This window comes from Misgurnus anguillicaudatus, chromosome 5, assembly GCF_027580225.2.
Source record: "Misgurnus anguillicaudatus chromosome 5, ASM2758022v2, whole genome shotgun sequence".
NCBI classification, from domain to species: Eukaryota; Metazoa; Chordata; class Actinopteri; order Cypriniformes; family Cobitidae; genus Misgurnus; species Misgurnus anguillicaudatus.
Window position 1 is genome coordinate 18,956,445 of NC_073341.2, and position 19,882 is coordinate 18,976,326.

Here is a 19,882-nt window from a genome sequence, read left to right on the forward strand (position 1 = left end):
GAGAGAGAACATACAGTACAGTAGCTCAGCCCGTCTCCTGATGTAATGAGGGAAGTCAGGTATGTGCTTATGTAAACAGTTTAGTTGAGTGAAGAAGAAGATGGTGGTGTGGGTGGGTGGTGGGTTACAATACAAAACGGCAGGTTGCCTTTTCGACTAGATTAATGAGCTAGAGGAATGATGTTCCTTATCGGTGCGATGCACATGTTGCTAAATAAATGCAAGGAAAAGGCTCTCTCTATTTCATTTTTTTTCATCTGTTACTGTATCCGTGAGTACATTTGCATCCATCTAGCCCGTTTCTGTTTTCATTTTTACTGCTTAACGCTCAGCATAACAAGACCTGCAGAATGGACCAATGGGAATCAACTTGCTTGTTAGGCAGCACTGTACTGATATTTCCTCAAATGCTCTGGTTAGGGGTTTGATCTAAACCCTGAGAATTACATTGATGCAAATATGTCAGCCCAACACACTTAAAATTCAGAATCAATTTTGTTTTGTAGATAATTTAAAGGAAAGTTCACCCAAATATGGACATAATTTACTCACCCTAACTCCATCCCAGAAGATGTACAGTATATGACTTTATTTCTTCAGTCATTTTATTTTAATATGTAATTTTGCTTAACATGGTGAAACCCCCTAAATGACTTCAGTAAGTATGTTTAACCTATTTAGAGATTGACATGTTGCATATTCATGGAGATATTCAGTGCGGTAAATTTAGAGACAGTATGGTGGCACGTCAGTAATATCAAATCTCGCTGGTTCTTGCATGTCCTGTGACAAAACATGCGTATACAGTACAGAAAAAAATAGTCTTGAGACAATAAGATTTGGGGCTCTATCATTTTCACGTCCAGCGCCACGTTGTTTAAATAGCATATGTGTCACAAGCCAGGGGCTGGCTACTAGTGGTATAAGCCACGCCCCTTCTAAACTTCCACCTCGAGGAGGTCCCCAAAACCAACCCAATGACCAGACAACAACGAGCACAAGTAAGTATAAAATGTTCTTTATTTATTTAAATAATTAAAATATAGGGGGACTTGGGAAAGGGGAAATTAAAACTAATTTCAGGATCCGCCCTCCAGGGGGCCACGGCCCAATGAATGACTAAGGGTGGGGGGTCGTACGTGGGGGAACGGGCTCCTGCCTCGAGTTCCCTCTACTCGTGGCGCGCTCCTCTTCCTTCCTGGAGGCAGAATAAAAAAACACAATGAGTGCCGGTATGGGTCTTTTTCTGTTGGTGTACCTTGACTCAGCGCACGGCGGTGCACCGCCTACTTCCCACAGGTCCTTGCTTGTTGACTCACTCGCCTTCCTTATTCTCTCTCTCTTCTCAGGTTCCAACTAGGACACGAGGACACAGTGAGTCGACTTCACGACGTTCCCTCGCCTCTGCGCTGGTTACAGCGTCTAGATGGGTATGGCTCTCTCCACAGCTCAATATCTCAGTGTTCACGTTGGCTCTCTTTCTCTCCACAGATGGCTGCTAGGATACAGGGACACAGTGAATCGCTCTCAAGACGTTTGCTCACCTCTGCGCTGATTACAGCTTCTAGGTAGGTATGGCTCTCTCTCCGAACTCAATATCTCAGTGTTCACGTTGACTCTCTTTCTCTCCACAGATGGCTGCTAGGATACAGGGACACAGTGAATCGTTCTCAAGACGTTGCTCACCTCTGCGCTGCTTACAGCTTCTAGGTAGGTATGGCTCTCTCTCCGAAACTCAATATCTCAGTGTTCACGTTGGCTCTCTTTCTCTCCACAGGTGGCTGCTAGGATACAGGGGCACAGTGAATCGTTCTCAAGACGTTTGCTCACCTCTGCGCTGATTACAGCTTCTAGGTAGGTATGGCTCTCTCTCCGAAACTCAATATCTCAGTGTTCACGTTGGCTCTCTTTCTCTCCACAGGTGGCTGCTAGGATACAGGGGCACAGTGAATCGTTCTCAAGACGTTTGCTCACCTCTGCGCTGACTACAGCTTCTAGGTAGGTATGGCTCTCTCTCCGAAACTCAATATCTCAGTGTTCACGTTGGCTCTCTTTCTCTCCACAGGTGGCTGCTAGGATACAGGGACACAGTGAATCGTTCTCAAGACGTTCGCTCACCTCTGCGCTGATTACAGCTTCTAGGTAGGTATGGCTCTCTCTCCGAAACTCAATATCTCAGTGTTCACGTTGGCTCTCTTTCTCTCCACAGCTCTCACGACTCACTCACTTTCCTGTCAAGCAGCAGACATAACATTTACATGGAGACTTACAGGGTGGCGAGCTTACGCTGGCTGGTTTCTGCAATGCGGCGATTTAGCAATGCTTTGAAAAGGGACGCCGGGGGCCAAGACCCTCTCGGCGAACTCGTTGATGAACAGAGGGGCGAGGAGGCCGCGCCGGCACACCGGGTCGAGCGCTGCCCGTTCCTCGAGACCCGTTGGTCAATCGAAAACTGGACCGGGGCGCCCTTTCGTCGAGACCTCGGGCCAGCGGATCTCTCTTGCCTCTACTCTGTGATGATGAAAGAACACAAGTCAGGTAACAATAGTAGGTGCAATACTCACACACACTGCCACCCACACAGTTCGTCGCCGCCACTCCGTAATTCTGTGGAACTGAAAGCACACTACAGCAATATTGTACAGGTTTTTCCTAGCGCCGTTCTTTCCTCTTCATCGTCCCGGGACGAGTGACTGGAGACGGGATTACGTCAAACAGGACACAGCACTCACACTGCAATACACGGCATTACACAGCACCACTTCAAGTGAAAATTTCCAAAGACTCACCCCACCACGCTCAGTGCACACAATAGACACCCGTCCTCTTCCACGTCTCTCTGGGCGAGAATAGGGAGATGGTAGATGGCCTAGCGTTTGTTTGCTATCGTTGCTGTAGCTGCTTTCCCACGAAACCTTCGGCTCGCCCACCACGCTGGTACAGGGGTAGGGCCACTCGATTTCTCTTAAGAGCACTCAAACAATGTATCAGTCAAATATATACAAACACTCACTTCAAGGGATTTGGTTACTCACGATCTCTGTCTTTCTTCGTCCTAGGTTGTCTTCATGCCAATAGTAACTCCAGGTATCTAGACAGGGCGCTTTCCAGCCACCAACACCACTTTTCCCACAGCTATATACTCACAGCGGTAAGTTTTCCTCTCCTTCCGTTTCTCTCAACCAATGTCAGTGTCCGTCTAGTATTTCACCTGTAAGGTCTTCGATGTCCTCATTTCCATCGATCTATGATCCACACATGGAGAGAGAGAGCAATACAGCGATCCGAATATAGCGTATCAGGCGAGCTCAACTCGGCACTACAATACACACCAACACAACAGTGGATAACATCAGCCAAGACTATGATTTAACTTGTCCTTAAATACTCCCCTGGGTGTTGTTCTCCTCCAATCGCCCGGCGCTCCTCTTAATAGTTCCCAGCTGTGTGTAGTTTAGCTGATTACAGCGTTCGCGACGCCACCGGATGTCCGGTGTTTGCTCTTACCGGTCCGGGCGGAAACATCCGGGCGGAACCAAAACTTCCCAATTTTTGGTTCCGCCTAAAAGATCGTCACTCCTGTGACATCCTCCCCCACCAATGCATTCTAGTCCCTAGAATGCCTCGGCGTTGTCCACTCACCGTACCGGGCAGGGGGGCGTCCTCGATTCTCTCGTTGGGAGCGCCTTACGGGTGAATCGGGCTCGGCTGGCTCGGGTACTACCTCGGGTTGCATTTGGGCCGCCAGGGGCTCAACCGGCTCAGGTGCCAGCTCAGGCTGCATCTGGGCCGCTGGGGGTTCGACTGGCTCAGGTGCCATCTCTGCCTGCCTCTGGGCGGCCGGGGGTAACGCTACCATGGGTCTCCCCGGTACCACAGCCCATCCTTCCATCCAGGGGGCCTCCGGTACTGGCCCGGCAGGCCCTTCTATCACGGCCTCAGGGTAGTTCGGACAAGGGCGGAGCATGTTCCGATGCACTACCCGCTCGGGGCCAGGTTTTCCCTCGGGCCGGATGGTGTACACCGGCTGTCCCGGTCTCTGCTGCTTGCAGACCACATACGGGATAGCCTCCCAGCGGTCACTCAACTTTCCCTTTCCTTGCCGCCGGTTATCTCTCGCCAGGACCCTCTCACCTGGTAACAGGGGGGCATCTCGGGCAGTCCGATCATACAGGCGTTTGTTCCTTTCTCCTGCCGTCTGTATTCTCCTCGACACCTGTTCATACGCAAAGTGTAAGCGCTGGTGATGGCGCCCCACCCACTCCGTTACACTCACTTCTTCCTGGTCTGCTGCTACTCCCAAGACCAGGTCAGTGGGCATTCGCACATGCCTGCCGAACATCAGGTAAGTGGGGGCATACCCCGTTGTGCTATGAACACTGTTATTATATGCTTGCAAAAGGCTCGGTAAAGCACTCACCCAATCTCTCTGCTGCTGTTGGTCTAAGGTCCCCAGTAACCCCAATAGGGTCTGATTAAACCTCTCACAGCCTCCATTCCCCTGGGGATGATACGACGTTGTGTGGGTCTTCGTGCATCCATACAACTGGCACAACTCACGGATTACCTTGGATTCAAAATTCGCCCCTTGGTCGGAGTGCAGGAACTCGGGGCATCCAAACGTCTGAAAAACATGGCGCCATAGGACTGTGGCGGTGGTGTTGGCTGTCTGATCAAGCGTCGGAACTGCCCAGGCGTATTTAGTGAACAGATCGGTGATTACCAGGATGTTTTGGTAACGGTCCTGAGGGCGGCCCAGCGTCAGGAAATCCATGGCCATTATGTGGAGGGGGGCTTTCGCATGGATGGGTACCATCGGTGCTCGGGCCTCTCGTCTAGACTTGAACAACATGCACCGGGGGCAAGCTTGAATTAAGTTGTGCACAGACGCCTCCAGCCCCGGCCAGTAGAAGAATCTACGTAGTAGGGATACGGTCCTCTCCTGTCCCTGGTGCCCCAACTGGTCATGGTAGACTGAGACCAATGCATTTACCTGGTCGGCGGGCACCACAATCTGGCACACTTCTTCTCCCACTTTCGGGTCGCGGGTTTTCCGACAAAGCACCCCTTCCTGTAGCTCCAGCTTTTCCCACTGTCCCAGTAACCTCTTCCCGGTCTCCGTCTGGGCTAATCTTTCCGCCGGCGTGGGCCGTCGGCCCTGCTCCACCCACACCTTCACCTGGCGCACGTCCCGGTCCTGGGCTTGCCTCTCTATCCATCGGCGGGGGTCCCACCCCCAGTTCCCCGGCACGGCCTCCTTCTGGCCTCCTGGCGCTTCTACGACCCCTATCATGTAGCCCTCCTCGTGGCTATCCTCCCTTTGGTACCCCTGGCGTCTAGGGCTCTCTGCCTCGGGCAATCTTGAAAGGACGTCCGCGTTCGTATGCTCTCGTCCGGGCCGATACTGCAACTTGTAGTTGAAGTTGGCCAGCTGAGCCACCCATCGCTGCTCCACGGCCCCCAACTTCGCCGTCTGTAAGTGCACTAGAGGGTTATTGTCTGTAACAACCGTTACCTCAGCTCCCCAAAGGTAGTCCTTGAACTTTTCGCTCAGGGCCCATTTCAGGGCCAGCAGTTCCAGCTTAAAGGAACTATAATTGGCATCATTCCTCTCTGCCGGATGGAGGCTTCGGCTCGCATAGGCGATCACCCGCTCAGCTCCTTCTTGTCGTTGGGCTAATACCGCCCCCAGTCCCAGGTGGCTCGCGTCTGTATATAAGACAAAAGGTTTAGAGAAGTCAGCGTACGCCAAGATGGGGGCCTGTAACAACTCCTGCTTCAGCCTCTGAAAAGCCCTCTCACAATCATCACCCCAGTTAATAGAGGGCGATCCACGGCCCCGGCTTCGCCCCGTGCCAACCAGCAACTGGTTAAGAGGCTTGGCAATCTTGGAGAAATCTTTAATAAACCGTCTGTAATATCCCACGAACCCCAGAAAGGATCGTACTTGCCTCACAGTCTTAGGCGCATTCCACTCCTTTACGGCGGAGACTTTCTCGGGGTCCACGGCCACCCCCGCTGCACTGACCACATGGCCCAGGAACTTCACTTCTCGCCGCAGCAGGTGGCATTTGTCCGGCTGCAGTTTCAGCCCGTATCTTTCCATGGCTCGAAAGACTTCTTCTAGGTGCCGGAGGTGGGAATCGAAATCTGGGGAATACACAATCACATCATCCAAATATACCAATACCGACTCCATCAACTGACCTCCAAGGCAGCGTTGCATCAAGCGTTGGAAGGTGGCTGGAGCGTTGCAGAGCCCGAAAGGCATCCGGTCCCACTCAAATAGTCCGAACGGGGTCGTGAAGGCGGTCTTCTCCCGGTCTGCCTCGGCTACTTGCACCTGCCAATATCCACTGGCCAGATCTAAGGTGGAATACCAGGCCGACTGCGTAAGGCTAGCGAGGGAGTCTTCGATTCGTGGTAAAGGGAAAGCATCTTTCTTTGTTACCAGGTTCAGCTTGCGATAGTCCACACAGAACCTCCAGGCTCCCGTCTTCTTTTGTACGAGCACGATGGGGGCCGCCCAGGGGCTGCTACTCTCTCGGACGATGCCCCGGCCCAACATGCCCTGCAGAAGTGTACGTACTTCCGCATATAAGGTAGGTGGGATCGGTCGATACCTCTCCCTGCTTGGCCCCGCATCCCCAGTGGGGATGTGGTGTTCCACCACCCGGGTGCACCCATAGTCCTCATCATGCCTTGCGAACACATGTTGCCACTTCCGAAGGAGTGCCTGCAGTTTCTGTGTCTGTACCTGTCCCAGGTCATCCCCTTGCAGTGACTCACCCGTCAGATGTTTCGGCATACCTCCCCCCTGGCTACTCGCCGGGGCCTCCATCTGGGTCAGGGCCACCTCGATCACAGTGGGGCACACCTGACGAAAACTGACGTCCCTTTCTTCTCTCACCTGGTGAGGCGTGACCGTCGTTAGCCGGGCCAGTCGTTGGTGTCGATATAGTTGGACTGTATAGGGGTGCTCATTTCTCACTCTCACAGGGATCCTTCCCCGGTAGACCGCCGCTAGTCCCCGTGCCACCTCCACTTGTGGACAATCCGTGTGCGGCTCTACCAACACCCACTCCTCGGGGTTCGCTTCCCGAAGGGGCACTCTTGCCCATACGATAGCTTCGCTCCTAGGGGGAATAGACAAAGCGAAACGACACATTACTCTTCCCACTTCCTCCCGATCTCTACGCACCTGATTCATTTGGACCCGGCGGCAGTCGGCCACCACGCGCTCCCACTTGGGCCTCTCGGCAGGTGAGATCCTTGGACCAGGCCTAGCCCGGAATAACTCCTCCCAGCACTCAGAGAGGACGTTCATGCCCAATAGGGCTCTGTGGGTGCCTAAACACCTATCCTCCACAATGACCACACCTTTTTGGGGGACGACTACCCCATGCACTTCCAGATCCGTTAGGCGATAGCCAATGTAGGGGATTTCCAGGCCATTAGCGCCCTTTAACGTCAACCAGGGGGCCTCCGCTCCTTGTACTCCTTCCCGTCCGAATATCTCCTTGGAGAGGCTTTCTGTAAACATCGTTACCTGTGAGCCCGTATCTACCAGGCACTGTATCCACTTGCCACACACTTTGACTTCTGCCACCGGGCTATGCCCGATCATCTGTTGCCTTGAACCGTTCCTTCTTCCCGGGTCTTCTTGAGGGGTCCCGGCCACACGACCCACTGTGGCCGGTCGTCCTAAAAACCCCCTTCAGATGCCCTGCGAGGCCCACACTGACGACTGTAATGCCCGGGCTCACCACAACGATTGCAAATTGGTCGTCCCTGGTCATCCCATTCAAAACGGGGTCGATTATGGCGGTTTGGGCGTCCCGGCGGCTCTCGGCTCCTCTCCGAGTATACTCGCTCTCGGGGTGCCGGCCTTGGCTCCTCCCGCGCCCTACCTTGGCGCAGCTCTCCCAGAAGAGTTTTGGATAATTCTGACATCTGCTCCCGGACATCCTTCAACAGTTCTACTTTTAGAGCCTGCTTCCAATCCGTGCGCTCTGATGGTGGTGGCACGCTTTCGTTTACCGCTGCACATACTGGGGTCTCACTCACCTCGACCTCGTCGCCCTCCAAGGCTAACGCCTCCTTCCTTAGATCTTCAAATGTGAGGCCGGGGTCTCTGCGAAACTGGACCCTCAAACTCTGTCTCACGGGGCCCTCTTTCATCCCCAGAAGGAATTGGTCGCGCAGTAAAGTCTCTCCATCTCCCAATCCATGATCGCGGCGGGCCTGTAGCCGGGTGAACTGCTCTCGCAGTCTCAGGGCAAAAGCTCTAATGGGTTGTCGGGGGCCTTGTTTACTATTAAAGAAGTGGGAACGGAGGACAGCTACGGGGGTGTGGTCACCATATTGCTCGGTAAGGAACTGAAATATAGTTTGGGCACTGGCTCGGACAGCTTCAGGGGCGGCCTGTACTTCTCGCCGCGCTTCTCCCTCTAGGGAGTTTAACACGAACTGGAGCCGCTGGGCTACACTAAGGCTTTGCAGGTCGGCTAGATACTCCAACTGGGCCTTCCATTCCGTTAGTCGTATTCCCGACTCTGTTCCTCCATACTTTTGGACCCAAGGGCTGCCCATAAAGACAGGCACCGCACGGGGTTGGGCTGCGGGCCCCGCGTTGTCGGTCATTGGGCTAGTCTGGTTACTCAACTCGAGGTGGAACCCTGCCGACTACGCCAAAATCTGTCACAAGCCAGGGGCTGGCTACTAGTGGTATAAGCCACGCCCCTTCTAAACTTCCACCTCGAGGAGGTCCCCAAAACCAACCCAATGACCAGACAACAACGAGCACAAGTAAGTATAAAATGTTCTTTATTTATTTAAATAATTAAAATATAGGGGGACTTGGGAAAGGGGAAATTAAAACTAATTTCAGGATCCGCCCTCCAGGGGGCCACGGCCCAATGAATGACTAAGGGTGGGGGGTCGTACGTGGGGGAACGGGCTCCTGCCTCGAGTTCCCTCTACTCGTGGCGCGCTCCTCTTCCTTCCTGGAGGCAGAATAAAAAAACACAATGAGTGCCGGTATGGGTCTTTTTCTGTTGGTGTACCTTGACTCAGCGCACGGCGGTGCACCGCCTACTTCCCACAGGTCCTTGCTTGTTGACTCACTCGCCTTCCTTATTCTCTCTCTCTTCTCAGGTTCCAACTAGGACACGAGGACACAGTGAGTCGACTTCACGACGTTCCCTCGCCTCTGCGCTGGTTACAGCGTCTAGATGGGTATGGCTCTCTCCACAGCTCAATATCTCAGTGTTCACGTTGGCTCTCTTTCTCTCCACAGATGGCTGCTAGGATACAGGGACACAGTGAATCGCTCTCAAGACGTTTGCTCACCTCTGCGCTGATTACAGCTTCTAGGTAGGTATGGCTCTCTCTCCGAACTCAATATCTCAGTGTTCACGTTGACTCTCTTTCTCTCCACAGATGGCTGCTAGGATACAGGGACACAGTGAATCGTTCTCAAGACGTTGCTCACCTCTGCGCTGCTTACAGCTTCTAGGTAGGTATGGCTCTCTCTCCGAAACTCAATATCTCAGTGTTCACGTTGGCTCTCTTTCTCTCCACAGGTGGCTGCTAGGATACAGGGGCACAGTGAATCGTTCTCAAGACGTTTGCTCACCTCTGCGCTGATTACAGCTTCTAGGTAGGTATGGCTCTCTCTCCGAAACTCAATATCTCAGTGTTCACGTTGGCTCTCTTTCTCTCCACAGGTGGCTGCTAGGATACAGGGGCACAGTGAATCGTTCTCAAGACGTTTGCTCACCTCTGCGCTGACTACAGCTTCTAGGTAGGTATGGCTCTCTCTCCGAAACTCAATATCTCAGTGTTCACGTTGGCTCTCTTTCTCTCCACAGGTGGCTGCTAGGATACAGGGACACAGTGAATCGTTCTCAAGACGTTCGCTCACCTCTGCGCTGATTACAGCTTCTAGGTAGGTATGGCTCTCTCTCCGAAACTCAATATCTCAGTGTTCACGTTGGCTCTCTTTCTCTCCACAGCTCTCACGACTCACTCACTTTCCTGTCAAGCAGCAGACATAACATTTACATGGAGACTTACAGGGTGGCGAGCTTACGCTGGCTGGTTTCTGCAATGCGGCGATTTAGCAATGCTTTGAAAAGGGACGCCGGGGGCCAAGACCCTCTCGGCGAACTCGTTGATGAACAGAGGGGCGAGGAGGCCGCGCCGGCACACCGGGTCGAGCGCTGCCCGTTCCTCGAGACCCGTTGGTCAATCGAAAACTGGACCGGGGCGCCCTTTCGTCGAGACCTCGGGCCAGCGGATCTCTCTTGCCTCTACTCTGTGATGATGAAAGAACACAAGTCAGGTAACAATAGTAGGTGCAATACTCACACACACTGCCACCCACACAGTTCGTCGCCGCCACTCCGTAATTCTGTGGAACTGAAAGCACACTACAGCAATATTGTACAGGTTTTTCCTAGCGCCGTTCTTTCCTCTTCATCGTCCCGGGACGAGTGACAGGAGACGGGATTACGTCAAACAGGACACAGCACTCACACTGCAATACACGGCATTACACAGCACCACTTCAAGTGAAAATTTCCAAAGACTCACCCCACCACGCTCAGTGCACACAATAGACACCCGTCCTCTTCCACGTCTCTCTGGGCGAGAATAGGGAGATGGTAGATGGCCTAGCGTTTGTTTGCTATCGTTGCTGTAGCTGCTTTCCCACGAAACCTTCGGCTCGCCCACCACGCTGGTACAGGGGTAGGGCCACTCGATTTCTCTTAAGAGCACTCAAACAATGTATCAGTCAAATATATACAAACACTCACTTCAAGGGATTTGGTTACTCACGATCTCTGTCTTTCTTCGTCCTAGGTTGTCTTCATGCCAATAGTAACTCCAGGTATCTAGACAGGGCGCTTTCCAGCCACCAACACCACTTTTCCCACAGCTATATACTCACAGCGGTAAGTTTTCCTCTCCTTCCGTTTCTCTCAACCAATGTCAGTGTCCGTCTAGTATTTCACCTGTAAGGTCTTCGATGTCCTCATTTCCATCGATCTATGATCCACACATGGAGAGAGAGAGCAATACAGCGATCCGAATATAGCGTATCAGGCGAGCTCAACTCGGCACTACAATACACACCAACACAACAGTGGATAACATCAGCCAAGACTATGATTTAACTTGTCCTTAAATACTCCCCTGGGTGTTGTTCTCCTCCAATCGCCCGGCGCTCCTCGTAATAGTTCCCAGCTGTGTGTAGTTTAGCTGATTACAGCGTTCGCGACGCCACCGGATGTCCGGTGTTTGCTCTTACCGGTCCGGGCGGAAACATCCGGGCGGAACCAAAACTTCCCAATTTTTGGTTCCGCCTAAAAGATCGTCACTCCTGTGACATATGCACTTGCTCCCATCTGTTTGCCCATGGGCATGCTGGTATGAAAATTATTGCATCATTGACAGACTAAAACCTGGCCTTAAGTCATTGCCGCAGTATTTTAGGGGGGCAAAACAGATAACACTGACATTAAGAGGCTGTTTACGGACTATAAGCCGCACCGGAGTATAAGTCGCATCATTCAAAAATGCGTCATTAAGACGAAATAACATATAATTACATACAGGTACAGTAAATACAGGAGCAGCATATGGCGGACTCTCACGACTGTAGACGGTAATGATGTCTCTTGCCTCATAAATGTCAAAATTAATTCATACTGACTTACAAGGCACACCTGACTATAAGACGCAGAACCAGCCAAGTTAGTTATGAGAAAAACATGGCTTATAGATCGAAAAATATCGTAAATCATAAAATGTAAATAAATATCTTTTTTAAATGCCAAAATAAAAAAGATATATTTTATTTGTTTAATCTGCATCTCATGTTATATAATACTACAATATTTCAAAAAAGAGAACTGAGAACTCATGCAAAATGGACAGAAATAATGTCCCCTTGACTTGTTTGGCATTCAAAAAATTGTACCAACAATGTTGACATTATCCATACTGAAATGTGATTGGTCTTATTCGTTACATCCATTTGCCTACTGATTGTGATTGGCCTTGTCATCCTTGCCATTTATAGAGACTTTTACTCTGCACAGCGACTGCGTTGATCCTTGTGTGCAGCCAACAGAAAACAAATTGCACGCTGAGTGTCAAGACAGCAGCAAAGTGGCTCTGATGTGACATTTCATTTGTGCCAAACCAAAATTCGCTGCTTTGCAACCATTGGCATTTCCTTCATAAAAGTTTATGCCCTACCAGCACTAGCACTTTCGTTTTGCAGTGAATCTGACTATAGATTTTTGATAAACAAATATGCTGGGAAAAGAAAAAACACCCGACTCATCCCATCCTGGGCAAAAGAAAGTGAAATAGGTCTGATGCTCTGCATTGTTTAATTCTCTGCTCCACTGGAGAGACATACTGGACATTAGATTTGAAGGATGAAAGCTCGCCGCAGTGAAACAATAATACAGATGGCTTCTCTTTTCTCTATTTTCCCTCAGCTGTGGATATATGTCCACTCTTGTGTCTTACTCCGCTGGCTTCTCTGCTCAAATGATTATTGATAAAGCAATCACTTTCAAAAGACTAACAACGGCAGTCAGAGCCAATCTCTTTTATTCAACGCTGTGATTGGATTTGTAAGGCCTACACGACTGTTGAGGATTTATCGAGCAGAGCACATGCCAAATTTAAGAGATTCGCTTTCGAGAGCTCGAGACTTTGGCGTCATCACAAAGATATTGTACTGTACAGAAAATATGAACGAAAGGATGCGTAGAGCTGCATTTAAATGTGAAAAGGTTTCGAATGGTCACTCTGCCTATCGAGTGTTTAACGTCTAGTATTCTCACAATATCTAGCGTAGTCCATCCAGAACGGTGAATCAATTATGTCTGTTTCAGATAAAGAAGGCCAGCCTTTTAAGACCTTGATTAAATGTCAACTCTGATTTCTTTGTAGCTGATGTGTCTGTCTGTGTCACAAGCGAACATCTGATCTCAGTGGCCTGCTTTAAAGCTGTGTCTTTTAATTTTCAGATAAAGTTGCCTGGATCGTGTTAGAGCTTCTTCAGTGTCCCTCTGGATCGTGTTAAAAACCACACCACTGTCCCTCAAACTGCATCCCCTTTTCACAGCAGAGGTCAGTCTTAAAGTCTCGAAAATCGGGAGGCATTTGAATTTGTTTTCCATTACCATATGTTGCCTGAAGTAAAGACGCAAAATCAAGGCCCCACCCTTGCTTTCGTTTCTATGTTTTTAAGTGGAGTCCTGTCTATGTGAACTCTGTCTGCTCCGTTCCTCCATTCTGCTCCAATTTTGATGTATGCTGATTAGCTTATAATTTTAATTTTCCCAAAAAAAAAAAACTCAAAGATCGATCGGACATGCCAGATTGGTTAGCACATTCTACTGCAGAACAACCCATTATGTCAGTGTGAAATTATATTAATTATAGAAATTTAGATTTCGGAAATTTACAGCTCCAATCTTCTCAGTCCTCCGAAGATCCAGAGAAAATGTCTGTTGGTGCTTCAGTGACTACTTCGCTCGGCTCAGATAGCTGACAATCACAGCTGTCAATCATGATGTCACATAACTAAAAACAAACTTATTTTAAAAACAAACACTTGAATTTACATCAGCGTGATAAAAACTATAGTAAATGACAGAAACCAGCTTCGGAAAAAAAGATATTTGAAGTGTAAACAAATTGTTTAGTTGGTCTTAAGTTTTATTGAATAACATAGGGGAGGTGGGGTTTATGACCTATACTAGGACCAGTCAATGGGGGGCGATCAAAACATTTTGCTTCACTTTTCAGTTTACAGCATGCAGTGTTCAAAAGGTGCGACTCGATTAAATTGATTGAATGTAGACTTGAATAAGTGATAACTTTTTACAATAAAATATAATAATCACAGCGTTTCCACAGAGTTTTGAAAGACGTTATTGCGTCATGTTTGCATTTGATCTAGTGTTGGTACCTCTTCGCTTCTACTCTTCTACTTTGATCTGTCTCATTTTATTGCATTTTAACACAACTGAATGCTGCTTTTTCATATCTGTTCTCAGTGTTGCGGGTAACGCATTACAAGTATTGTGCATTACTTAATAATATTACTTTTTTGACGTAACGAGTAAAGTAATGCATTACTTTATTAATGTACACATTAATATTTAAGTTATTTAAAAAATAGTAATGCGAGTCACTTTTTAGTTCAATTAATTTGATTTAAAAAAAAATTACTGCATAAAACTGAACGTAGTCCCACAGAATTATGCATTCTATGTGTGCGTACCTGAGCAGGAACAATTTGAGTCAAAAACGGAGATGGCAGGCCAGAGCTTGACATTTTTGTGATGGAAAATAAAATTTCTGAATGCAGAACTTCTCAGTGATAAAAAACACTTGCCTGAAAGAGATCAAGTGAGAAAAAGTGAGGCAAAAGTAACTTACAAGTAACACAAGTATTACTTTCCATGAAAAGTAACTAATTAACGCAATAAGTTACTTTTTGGGAGTAACTTAATATTGTAATGCATTACTTTTAAAAGTAACTTTCCACATCACTGTCTGTTCTGTTGACAGACATAAAACGAGCAGGCTATAGTGATTAAACACGACCCAGTAAGGGGCCAATCACACCAAATGTGTTTATTGCAGTTGCAGGCGCCTTTTTTAACTCTTTCTCGCCAGCGTTTTTTAAAAAAGTTGCCAGCCAGCGCCAGCGTTTTTCATGTTTTTCACCAAAGTTTAATGCCTTCCAGAAAATGTTCTTCTTTAAATATATAAACATACAATATACCAAATGAAAGAACAGACCCTCTGCTTTCAAAAAAAAAAAAATGTTTCATCCTACCTTTAGTGGTTCTTTGGTAATCAGCTTTTGAATATGGGTAGGTTTCTGCAAAAACACCACATTTTGAGCAAAAAGCAGAGATCATTCCATTTTTGTGACAGACTTTTCATAGAGATCCCATTCAGCGCGATCTTTAAAACAAACACGGACATGCAGCCGCTTGCCATAGGGCAATACTTCCGGGTTTAAAAAGTGGTGGATAATAGCGGTATTGCGGAAAGACGGAAAATCTCTTCATTGGCGGGGAAGCGTTTTCTCTTAATTGACGAGATATCTCGTCAATGGCGGGGAAAGAGTTAAATGATATGCTATGGGCAGGGAACGTATGCGTGCTGTTTATGCCTTGCACCTTGCGTTTTTTGCTCCGGGAAAAGCAGCCGACCTAATTTGCGTCTTTCCATTGTCCAATCGAATGAGGGGAGAGGCGGGCTTTATGTTGTAGTGAGGGAAGATACAGTTGCTTTGAAGAACCGGATTCCACTCGCTCTCCTGCGTGTTTGTGCACCTCTCAAACTCAAACAAGGTCAGAGCAAGCGCCCTATTTTGAAAGCTTCTACTAATATTAAACATTTGATTGACAAGACAGCTGACTCTGTGGTTGCCTAGCAATATAAAAAGCTGCGTCGCACTGCTCTTTTTTTTTTTTAAGGCAGTGCGTTGCGCCTTGCGTTTCTAAGCATTTAAAGCACTTTTGGTGTGATTAGCCCCTAACTCCTTCATGTTTAATCCAACCAGCTGTTTCTTTAACTGCTGCTAAAATCCTGATTTATAAACGTGACATTGTCTGACAAAATCAATATACATTTACATTAAAGGGTGGATATATGAGGTGATTTTGGCTACATTACTTGTTTGTCTCTGGCAGCCTTTACTGCTGTTGCTCTTCTCATCAATGTGTTGTTGTTTTATAAGCGTTTTTTTTATTTATACATGCGATATATATTACGTATAGCGCATAGCACTTTTTACATGCAATGTACAGTATATCGCGTAAAGCGCAGACAAGTCAGTGCAAATTCAGAAATAATAAGGAATACACTGTTGCAGTGACACAGATAAACCGTCTTCTCTGTCATCAACATCTGTTACTGTTGCCTGTTACCAGCAAGTACTGTACACGGAGGAACGCACATTGAAAATTACGCCATCTTTTTACTGTCATGTGAGAGAGAGGCACTGTCAAGAGCGGCGCTGTCATGCGTTGCATGCAACATGAGAGAGAGAGGGAGAAAGAGCGAGAGAGGGAGGGAGACATGCGCTCGCAACAACAATGAATTAAGCCATTTTAAATATTAAAATAAAAATGTAAATGAGAATCATGACAAAATCTATTCATGGCGGCCAGTGTTGATTCTCTGGTGGGCCACCACAAATAAATCAATGTATGGGAAACCCTGATCACAATACAATAAGAGTGCAACTTAACTACTAAAGATACACACCAGACAGTCTTAGGGGACGTGTACACCAAAGCGTTTAAATATAGCTGAGAACGGCAGGCAGATGCTAACTGTGGGTGCTTGACAACGTTTCTTCAGCTAAGCGCTTTGGTTGCAATGTTCTGTTTTGTTTCTTAGTTGTTGTACGATGCGCCGGTTGGTTGTTGTGGTATTTGTCCCACTCCTCCTCCACTGTAATCCCAGATAGCAGATGACCCGGCTGATCTGGCCCGGAGTTGTCTGCTAGCTGTCTGGGATTGGACGGCTGAGTAAATATGACATTGACGAGCTCAACGTTTTACCCAAAGTTGAACATTAGAAAACTCTGGGCCCTTAGCGTTGGGTGTGGACGGAAAAAAGACTCCAGCTGCTGGCATTTTTGAAAAGCAACATTACATTTTAAAGGGGCCATGGCATGGAAATTTGACTTTTCCATGTTTAAGTGCTATAATTGGGTTCCCAGTGGTTCTATCAACATATAAAATGTGAAAAAGATCAACCCAGTAACTTAGTTTTGGTAAACCAATCTCTGCAAGCATTTGAAAAAAAATAGGTCATTGAAATTTGGCTCTCCTTATGATGTCATAAGGAGATCTTTTTTTAATAATACAGCCCCTTAATCTGCACTATCCAAACCACGGCACCAGTGGCGGCGCCAGGGAGGAGCTAGGTGGTGCTGTAGCTCCGGCTATAATATCAATAGCACCCGCCCAGCACCCCCAAGAAATGTCTGTAATTTTTTATATTTATATTTTAATGTCATGTTTGAATAGTGTTTTCATATTGTTAAAAAAGGGAGTTAAATAATAATTTAAAAACATATATTTAGCTAAAATATCATGACGCCCAAACATGTGATCTTCTTTGGCCAATGGGTGCAGCGCTCGGTGATTTTTTGACCTTAACGCACGGCAGTTTGTTTTTGAAAGCGAGTTTAGAAATTTAGCCGAGTAAAATACACCAAAATGGATACACCAAAAACTACCCGAGGAACAGCAGTGGACACACTAGGACCAGTAATCTGGCACTTTTGGCTATAAATACGGAGAGAATGAGGACCCTTGACTGCGTCAACATCAGTGATGATGCTGTTTTGTTGTGAAGACGTCTATGATAAGTGCTTGATTTTCCCCTCTGTTGGCTATTACAAATTGAATTAGTTTGGTGTTTAAAGAATAAATCTTGGCTATGCATTGTTACATCTATAGGGTGCCCATACGTGTCATACTTCCCGGACGCCTCCTGTCCAGGATTTCGGTGCGTCTTTCGGAAGTCGTATTTGTTGACCGCATACGCCATTCAGTTAAAAACATAAGATATACAATCCTAGTTTAATTCTTACCTTAAAATGTAACGGTTGCTTTTCTGTAATAATAATAATAATCCTCTATGTATGACAGACAAATACGACTTCCAGAAGATGCACCCGAAATCCTGGATAGGACGCGTCCGGGTCCGGTAAGAATGACACGTATGGTCACCCTATGATGCTCCAACAATAGAAACAATGCTGATTCATCACTAGTGTTGGTAACTGGCTGTGTGATTTCGTGATCTGAGCCGAAGTGTGCACAGTGTCTGTTGCTGCGTTTGCTGCTCCGTTGTATTCAGGGCTAGACTGTGACAGATCTGTGAAATATTTTCAGAGGTTTACATTGGCAAGCTTATGTATGTTGTTTCTATAGCCCTTGTGTTAAATACTTTTACATAGTCGTGGAACAAGTATAGGCTAGTTAATGCGGGCGTGTACGCGTGTATAAAGAGTGGTCCGATGCGACCTCCTTAATCAGGGCTGCAAACTCATCAGGGGTGAAAAAGGTGACGAAGACACAAGCGTTCATATATATATATATATATATATATATATATATATATATATATATATATATATATATATATATATATATATATATATATATATGACATACATACATACATATTATAATTTGTAATTTATTTATTGTAAATCTTATTCATTTTAGCATTTGAATTTGATTTTAGCATTTTAATTTAAATCAAATTTGAAACTGTTAGCATTAAGTAATGCAACATCAATTACTAAAACCAATTACTGTAATGGCATAAACAAGAATTAATAAATGCTTATATACAATATAATGTTCATTTTTCGTTCATAATGCATTTACTAATGTGAACAAATACAACCTTTTTGTAAAGTGTTAAAGAAATTTGCATTTTTATTATTATTTAGTAGTACAAATAAACAAATAATTTAGGGGTTTTTCTGTTCCACAGTCATACCTCTAATACAGAATATGAACCCTGAACGAGCAACTCGAATCAAACTCGTGTCCAATTTGACGAATGTTATTAAAGGTAGAAAAGTGATTTAGTTAAGAGCAGTGAAAGATTTTCTCTCAATACTGTTTGATTAACACGAGTGACAGACAGGAGCAAAATTAGGTAACTTCCCCTTTAAGACCGAAGTCCGACTCCGGATCTTATATACTGTTACACATGTTTTCTCGTTTAGTTGTTTACTTTCTCTTAAGCCCTGAATTGTCGTGTTTATGAGGAAACTTGCAAAAACCGGGAATTTTGACGCATGTGTGTATTAAAGGCTAATACAGCGGCAAAAATACCCACAAGCTTAATGAGAAGCGGATACGCGGCTTCCACGCTCCTCTCAAACAGAAAAAGGTATATAGCGCATATAGCACTGTTGTTTGTGTTTCAACGACTTAAAATCACTTAATTTAAAACTGCGGTGTACAAATGTTAAGCTTTTATGACCACGCGCACAGCAACGTGACGTTGGCGCGTAACCTCGAATGAGAAAGTGCGCTCAATCTGCAGACTGCTTAAACTTCGGCAGCAAATGAGGTGACTATAAATTGTTAAACATAACCCGGCAAACTGACATCATTACCACAATAGCTGGACATGATTTTCATAATTTCATTTACTGCTACCCTGTCGCAACGGCAGACCCCCCTCACCCCTCATTTTCAAAAACTCATCGGATCTAGACGAATCACAAGAATGACCTATTTTGGCTCAAAAACGGCGAATTTCGCCGAAAGGTGACAAGTTTGCACCCCTGCTTAATGAAACGCCCCAAAATGTAAAGCACCTTCTCTTAAGTGTTGAGCATCCCCATAGCACCTGCATCAGAAAATATCTGGAGCCGCCACTGCACGGCACTGACATTTAGTGCAGAGAGAAAGAGAGAGAGAGAAAATAATTCACATTACAATTGAGTTTCAATTGCAACAATCCACCATCATTGCGATCATTGAATTTCATCAGCTCATTTGCATTTTAAAGGACACACCCAAAAGGGCACATTTTTGCTCACACCTACAAAATGTCAATTTTAACATGCTATAATAAATTATCTGTGGGGTATGTTGAGCTAAAACGTCACATGTGTACTCTGTGGACACCAAAGATTTACTTGTGACGTGGCTCCTTTAAGATCAACATTACGACACTATGCACAAAAGTTTTAATTATTTTAACTTTCTTCCCATCTATTACATCTATTGTTTTGATTTTTGACTTCATTTGTTCTTGATTTTATCGAGTTGATTCTTACTACTTTTTT

At 46.6% G+C, this 19,882-nt stretch overlaps 1 protein-coding gene and 2 long non-coding RNA genes across 3 annotated transcripts in view; 1 reads left to right on the forward strand and 2 right to left on the reverse strand.

Annotated features, from left to right (window-relative positions):
* Window positions 1–13,156, forward strand: part of LOC141363840 (uncharacterized) — a 169,725-nt gene extending 156,569 nt beyond the window's left edge. The window contains exon 3 of the long non-coding RNA XR_012369428.1: window positions 13,053–13,156. This is a non-coding gene — a long non-coding RNA (uncharacterized lncRNA). The remainder of the gene's footprint in view (window positions 1–13,052) is intronic.
* LOC141363941 (uncharacterized) lies at window positions 1,003–4,580 on the reverse strand. The gene is made up of 2 exons (XM_073867678.1): window positions 2,790–4,580; window positions 1,003–2,511 (listed from the first exon to the last, which is right to left on the reverse strand). The coding sequence occupies exon 1, from the start codon at window positions 4,340–4,342 to the stop codon at window positions 3,608–3,610; it is 735 nt and encodes a 244-aa protein (XP_073723779.1). The 5' UTR covers window positions 4,343–4,580; the 3' UTR covers window positions 1,003–2,511; window positions 2,790–3,607.
* On the reverse strand, window positions 8,810–11,301 carry LOC141363942 (uncharacterized). The gene is made up of 2 exons (XR_012369640.1): window positions 10,597–11,301; window positions 8,810–10,318 (listed from the first exon to the last, which is right to left on the reverse strand). It is a non-coding gene; the product is annotated as an uncharacterized lncRNA (long non-coding RNA).
* Window positions 13,157–19,882: the final 6,726 nt, after the last annotated feature.